This window comes from Larus michahellis, chromosome 6 (assembly GCF_964199755.1).
Source record: "Larus michahellis chromosome 6, bLarMic1.1, whole genome shotgun sequence".
NCBI classification, from domain to species: Eukaryota; Metazoa; Chordata; class Aves; order Charadriiformes; family Laridae; genus Larus; species Larus michahellis.
Window position 1 is genome coordinate 8694558 of NC_133901.1, and position 7740 is coordinate 8702297.

Consider the following 7740-nt stretch of genomic DNA (forward strand, 5'->3'; position numbering starts at 1 on the left):
ACAACTCTGAGGTATTTCTTCTGACATTTGCTCTCATTTTTGCCACCATGGGAGCCCTGTTGCATATGCTGTTGCTAAGAATTCTTTTTACTCAGGAAAGTAAGAATCAAGAGGAAAAGGAGGACTATCATGGTTTTATCAGCTTACTGCATGTCTTTATTTCAGTAGTTTCATAATTTCTGAGTTCAGTAAGATCTGCAAAGTCCTATTTTTTTGTTTTCTAACTTTAAGTTAGACTGGACATACAACTGAAGATCTTGCACACCTCAACTTTACAGATGCCTCAAAATCCAACAATTTTGTCTCCGAGTGTAAACATGGCAGCAGTTTTCTAGGACACAGACAGTCCTTACCTCCGAAAGCACATACCATACTCTTCTAGACTTACCCAAATATGAATCTGCCCATGTCCATCAGCCAGAAAGTATTAAGTAGTGCTCCCAAGGCAAAAATTACCTGCCACATAAACATTTGAGGAAAAATTATTATTGTATATTTGAAGTATGGAACAAAGTAGAACCCACTCAAAAGAGAAACAAAAATGCTTTTCCCTTCTCAGACCTGCAGAAATACTTCACACACACTTCCTACTCCTAGCTTTTTGTCCTTGCTCCCTCTGCCTTATTCATCATCCTGCTGGCTACACAACATCCAACCTAGCCCACCCTGAAACCACACTCAGAAAACACCTCCATAGGCTCAAGTCATGCTTCACCTTTATCATCATACTCTACCCAAATACATCTACATAGTAGTTTCACATCAAGCAGATAAAACATTTGGTTCCTTCACATTCTTATTTCCCTCATCTTTCAAGGTCCTCGTTTCCCAGTTACCCCATCTGTTCCCAAGTACCCCAATAAAATTCAGGGTTTTCCCATTTCAGTTCTCTTCATGTGCCCACCCGCAGCTGAAACATACGCTACTACACATGAAGCCACTTGGGCTTCTTCCCCACCCCTAGCAGAGAAGCTCCAAACACACATCATCCTCCACCCTCTCATTTGCACTTACCTGCCCAACACAAACAAAGATACTAAATATTATAGTGCCCAACCTGTAAGAAAAACAAAATCACTTAACGCATAGCTACACTTTATTTTCCTATAAAACACTAATTAAACCTACAGCAAGGAAACAGGGGGAGGCTGACATGCAATAAAACGTCTCCATGATAAATGCTACAGCTTGACAGATTCCTTTTAAGGAAGTAGTACAGGCTGGCATTTTTGAGGCCACTTTATTTAAGCCATGAAAGGAAGGAAGCCCATTTATACCAGTGGAAACTCCCAGACTGTGTGAAAAATGTTTTGAAGAAGCTTATTACAATTTGAAAAAAACTTTGTATTATAAAAGCTATACTTCACATGCACCATAAGTCTACCATCCGTTGAACACGAGTGACGCCAGCATCACACTTACCGTATTCCAAATACTCTGTCTATCAGAAAACCTCCAAAAAAGCAAAGAACCACATTGGGCCAGGAATACCAGGCATAGAGTGACATGAACTGGGCTGTGTTCACCTTCATATCCTACATAAAGAAGGGGGGAATTAAAAAAAAAAAGTAGTTACAGGGACATAGAATAAGTATCCAAGTAGAAACAAGTGCAATTTCTGACCTGGCCCGAACCTCCCTGGTCTCCGTGACCCCCTTCCCGCCCCAGGCAGCCACTCACCCGTTGAACCTGCGTTTGGAGCGCCGCCGGGTTGTCGTAGCAGAAGTAGCTGCCTGCAAGGAGAAGAGGAGGCCTCAGAGCTCGGCCCCAGCACCCCAGGCCCCGGCACCCCCCTCCCGCTGCCGCCGCCGCCGCCACCACCCACCGAAGCCCAGGAAGCACATGAGCGCGAGGACAAGGAGGCGGTGCGGCAGGCGTCGAGGATCGCAGACAGCGGGCAGGGTACGAGGGGGGCCGGGAGAACCGCCGCCATCGCCATCATCACGGCCGGCGGGACCCAACAGCGCCCGCTCCTCCTCCGCCGCCATCGCTGCCGCCGTCACGTGAGCGGCCGTCACGTGGGCTCCCCGCGCGTCAGGTGGGCCCGGCCCAGAGTGCGCCGCGGCCGGTTGCCATGGCAGCGTGGCGCGCGCGCCGGCATGGCGGCGGCCCTCGGCCCCCTCAGGGTCTGTGAGGAACCGGGAACTCACGCAGGTGAGACGTGTGAAATCCCGAGCGTCAGATACTGCAACTGATGAGGCTTCTGAGTTAAAACAGGAACGTAGCGGTACCACAAAACTCCTTAAAATCCCCCAGAAAGGTATCCCTAAACTGGTCTCCTGGTCAGGTGAGGGCATTAGCGATACAAAGGGTGCCCAGCATTGTGGCACGGGCAAATCGGTGTGGCAGGCACACAGCTGGCAGGGCATTATTTCAGGTATTAGCACCTATAGCCTCCTTTTGTATTTAAAGGGAATTTAAAGGCAGGCCTGTTGTCAAACGGTGAGTGAACTCCACGGAGGAAGGGTGCCTCTCTCGCCTCCGGTTGTTTTAAAACGGAAAACGCGGGAGGTAGTTTTATTCCTCCTGGAGGGCAGTTTGCTGGCTCCGTGTGCGCCCTGCCTGGCGCTGGAAGTGACAAGGAGCTACCCCAGCCAGCGCTGCGGCCCCCACGGGCCCCTGCCTCCCCCACGGCTTCACCGGCCTCTCTCCTTGCATGGCCAGGCTTCATTGGTTTATATTAGTATTTTGCTTGAGATGTTCAAGGGGAATAAACCTTTTGCAAACTGAAAAAAAAAAAAAAAGCTTAAAGATCTAGACTGCAATAAGCCCTACAATAACCATACAGGGAAATGTAAAAGCTTGTAAAATTGCTCTGTTATGCTCCTTTCAGCTATTAAAGTCATTTTGCTTGAGCTGTTTGGTCCAAAAAGGTCTTCCCTTTTAGACAAACCGTTGAAAAAGCTATTTATTCACTGTAAAAATGTCCATCCTTCTGTCAAATTTTATCTTCTTACACCAAAGATGACCTGAATCCTGTGTGCACATTTTCAAGTGGCAGATGGTGCTTTTTGATTAAAATATGCTCTTAATGAAGGCAGAAATACTTGTTATTTAAGCCAAAGGATTTATTTAGGATGATAAAAAGAAAAGCATTGCATTTTACTTGACATGCTGTAAACGAAGAAGTCCACTTTCCAGCTACTCTGTATTAATTTGATCAGTAACCACCCAAGAAAATAAAAAATAAGTTTTCAAAACATGCTGTTATCGCATGCTTGTAGTGCATATGCTGCGAACTACTATTGGGCATAAACTACTTACTTTTCACTCAATATGTATCTTTTAACAGCTCTGTTAAATGAGAACTATGTTTTCAAATTATGGGGTCACATTTTCAACTGTCCTAAACTAGTCTAGATTCCTTAAAATCAGAGCAGCTCTTTCAGTTTACTATATTTGCTCTTAAAAACATGGTCTTAAACTGCAAGACTTAGTTGCAAAAGCAGCCATGCAACAAACTTGAGGGTTTCGTGGCCGCTTGAGGGAGCTCAAAGGTAATGCATGGCCATGCAGATCGCCTTGAGTTTCATAGGGGGCATAATTAAAGGGAGGTAGTTTATATACACAGGTGAAAAAGATATTAACTTTGGAAAGAAAAGTTATATCTAGTGCAAGCTTGTGTAAAAAAGATAAATGTAGTCTTTTTCCTAGCTAACTAGCCCAATGATTCCAGGAGACAGTTGTCATGGCACCGTGTACTTTTCTAGGTCTCTCAGATCCACAGAAAATGTATTTTGCTCATGCATACACTCTAGTTTCCCTCCAGGACACAAATATGGCTGTTGCAAAAGGCCAGAGTCGCCAGACTACCCTCTCATCGTCATTCTCAGAAAGAGAATGCTGAGAAATGCAGGACACAGCCGGATCCATCGTTGGTGAGGGTGGAGGAGCCCCATCACACACTGATCATGAAATACAGGGCCAGAGCCAACAGAACTGACTTCTCCATGGCTCACAGCTGCTTCCCCAAGACCCTTCTGCTCCATAAAATGATAGGTGCCAATTCCAGGCTGCTCTACCCAGCAAAGTTCAACTTAGCAAATCTGTAGAGTGACAGAACATCATCATCAAAAAGATGTCCCTGTAACTATTTTTAAATATTGGTTCAGAAGGCACAGGTAAATATAGAGAAGTGGTAGTTAAAGCTGAAAGAAAGGTTATGGGTGCACACTCAGGGCTGCCATTTTAATGCTTTATCATTGTTTTAAGCAGTAATACTTTGATTTTATTCCTTAAACTATAATACTCATACCAATTTCAAATCAATCTAACATGTAACTCATATGGCCAGCACTTTGACAAAATGATCCCCCAGAAACTTGTCTCATATAACTTTTGATCAATTTTATCAGTGAGGACATTTAAAGGAAGATCTCAAAAAGGCTTTCTAGCTCCATAATCAAACCAACAGGCAGAACCGCATAGCAAGTAAACATATTAAACTGCAATTTATGATATAGGATGATAATATTATGGTCAGATTCAGCTGCATATGCCAATGGGAAGAATGGAAGTGAACACCTTTCAGAGGCTCTGGGGATATCCTCACCAAAAGGTCTGGTTAGGATGACTTCAATTAATCAATTAACTGGCACAAAGAAATCCTGCAATCTTTCAAGCTGACTTGTGCATCAGGATTTCATCCTGGGTACTTTTCTTGCAGTGTTTTGTACGTTGAAGACGAAAAAAATGCACTCTGCAGAAGTATTTTTGAGAGCTTCTGAGAACCGTGGCAGATTGTCACTGCCAAGCACAATGACAAAGGATTCCTGGAAAAATAAATACTCAGCAAAGAATATCATCTTGACTCTCTGCAAACTTAGCAGTAGGATTTTAAGCACTGTTTTCCCATCTTCTTGTCCCATTTTAGTTTATGTAAATCTCTGTAGCATTACAGTCCAAGTCTTCCTTACTGTAAGAAATTCAGTGTGCCACTGTTGCATCAATATGTAACAAACATGAAAAGATCATCTCCCTCCTTCTCCTGTAAAAAAAATGAGACAAGGCTAGTTCAGCACATACCACCTCAAAGGTTGAATACTGCTTAATAATCTCTCTCTAATTTTATTATTTATACTAAAGAGTCCTGGATTTGTCTTTTCTATTTAAGTCACTACCCAAATGAGCTGTATTATCCTGAAAACTTCAAGTTCATGATTTCATAATGTGTCTTGCTTTCTCTTGTCCTCTCTTCTGCCTACTATTGTGAGACCAAAGAATTCACTTATTCTATGATTTCCTAAAAAATAAATGCATGAGTATTAACATTCTGCTTTGCCAATGAAGCCTTGTCATTCATCCCTTATAATATCAATTACATTATTGCCACTCTCCCACTCTATTACTATCATACAAAAATATGTAAAGTTGGAAGGATCCTGAAAGGGTTATTAAACATTGGAATAGGCTGCCCAGGGAGGTGGTGGATTCACCATCCCTGGAGGTGTTTAAAAAAGGGTAGATGGGGCACTTAGGGACATGGTTTAGAAGTGGCTTTTGTCAGGGTAGGTTAAAGGTTGGACTTGATGATCTTAAAGGTCCCTTCCAACCTCAGCAATTCTATGATTCTATGATCCAGCTATTTAAGATATTTAAAATGCTACCTAAATAATTTAAAAATTATTACTTTTTGTTACTCTTAAGCAGGTTCCACCGAGCAAAATTAATTCGGTACCACAATAGTAAATGTCATGGTGGGGAGGGTTCTTTACATGGAGCACAGCCGTGGCAGGTTCCAGTACAACAAAGGGTTTCTGTGCTTTCATTCATCCTTGAGGAAGTTTCCATAAACCTGAAACACATGCAATTTTATTACATTCATTTTCAAAGAGGTCAGTGGGTTTTCATGTTATTTTCCTTGCTGTGTGCTTAAATATTTCGTATTATACAAGACTGGATTTGTACTTTATCTTGTTTGGTATAACATAGCACCCTTTATAGTAGAGTAAGAAATTACACTCATGTATCCAGAATATTTAACAGGAGTAAAGGAATATTTTTCCATTTGCTCTTTCAAAATATTTGCCATGCCACCCTTTTCTTCCCAGCCACTTCTGTCTTCACCTTGGATATGACCTTGCTGTGCCTGAAGCTTAATGGCTGTAATATGCAGTGTGAGTTAAGTCTAAGATGATTCTCAAATGCATTGCAGGTGAGTGTTTATGTCACAAATAAATACAGTAGATTGCTCTTAAACTCATACTTTAGAATGTTTATTACAGATGCAATTTCTGTCTTAACATAAATCAAAGTACTTAAAGTGCCGTATGATACCAAATGCTTAGTTTAACAGCATAAAATTGAGCAAAAACTGTATACAGTACTTTATAGGTGCTATAAAAATTCTTGTGCTTGTGGCCTCACCTTTTTGCATCACCCAGATCAATCAAGTCCACTGAAAACTCTGGATAGTAAATACTCACGTGAAACAACGATTAGCTTTCAGACTTTAGTTCTTCTAAGTTATTACCGTCTTCAGTGAAGATCCTTCAAAATATGACAAAATTGCAAAGAAGCAGGAACTAAATTTAGCATGATTAAATTTACTTCACCATCATTAGACTATTATCTATTCTCTGAAAGAAAAATCTTGTGCTTTGCCTCCAACATGCATTAGCAACCTGTTATGAAAGATCTATCACACATAGGCGTGCAGACATTTTTTTAATCACTTCATGTGGTAAGGAATGTGTTATTACAAAGCTCTCCGTGTCCTGCACTCCTTCTGTCTCAATCAAGTATTATTGGACTTGTGTACATAATCTCCTTAAGACGTGTAATTTCTGTAAACAGCTGGGAAAAGGCTGAGGAAGCATTTTTGCCTCATAAATCTATCTGTCTTAGACCAAAGATCTTGTCCTAAGGAACCTCCTGAGATTCGAAAGGATATTCTGCCAAAGCAAACACCTCCTCCCCTCTCAGCTGAGTCAGACAACAGACCACAGCACTGAGCCTTGTGGGTTTATTGCTCCTTTTTCTAAGTACGCTTATCAAGAAAGATTGCTCTTTGGTATTTCCCAGAGTTACTTAAAGCCCCTAGCTGTTCCCTAAGGCAAGTGGGTACCAGGCTGTATCTCTAACAGTCAAATCTACTCAGGTAGTGTATAAAAAAACACCTGCAGCGAGAGTGTGAGAGCATCATTAATGACATGTAGCTTTTCAGCCAAGCCAGTACTTTCAGGAAGCTTTTTTGTAGTTATTACTACCTGGGTAATTTAACCTAAATTCTAAAAGGTTCTTAAAAAAAAAAAAAAAAAAGAGCAGACTGCTAAAATACCTGCTAATTAACTTTATAAAACTTCCTGTGAACAGGCTATCCTTTGAAATAACACAATGCAGGAGACCTCTAAACCTTTCCTTTCTGGACCACTTTGCCCTATCTACCCGCTTTCGGTGCCTGGGGATGTGATTGCTCTTGTTGCCAACACTGACCCTTCTTGAAGCGGTAGGTGCTCGGTGCTTGCGCTCCCACAGGCGCTAACGTGCCAATGTGAGACCAAAGTGAGAGGCACTGACCCCAGGAGCAGGCAGAAACACAGGCAGATGCTGGGGCCTGTGCACATATGGGCCAAAGCATTGCTAAGTGGTGTCACTCTAAGTGTGGAGGCCACAGCACACATATAATAACTTCTCCCTGTAAAAGGCCTCTGGATCTATCACCTTTTCTCAGAAATTCCCATTTATGCATAGTTTTTGTGCTGTTTTTCATGGGCTCATCTGCACAGGTGTAATTTTGAA

At 42.1% G+C, this 7740-nt stretch overlaps 1 protein-coding gene across 6 annotated transcripts in view; it reads right to left on the reverse strand.

Annotated features, from left to right (window-relative positions):
* Positions 1-2021, reverse strand: part of MFSD1 (major facilitator superfamily domain containing 1) — a 36348-nt gene extending 34327 nt beyond the window's left edge. For 5 of the 6 annotated variants that reach the window (XR_012587532.1, XR_012587533.1, XR_012587531.1 and 2 more), the window contains exons 1-5: positions 1826-2008; positions 1681-1733; positions 1423-1535; positions 1015-1057; positions 389-456 (exon numbers count right to left, since the gene is read on the reverse strand). Coding sequence is in view for 3 of the 6 variants with exons in the window: in XM_074591259.1 (XP_074447360.1) it covers positions 389-456; positions 1015-1057; positions 1423-1535; positions 1681-1733; positions 1826-1988 (440 nt within the window). In the remaining 3 variants the exon portion in view is untranslated. Of the gene's footprint in view, positions 1-388; positions 457-1014; positions 1058-1422; positions 1536-1680; positions 1734-1825 lie in introns of all 6 variants that reach the window. The other variant, XM_074591260.1, reaches the window with a different exon arrangement.
* Between the last annotated feature and the right edge of the window lie 5719 nt (positions 2022-7740).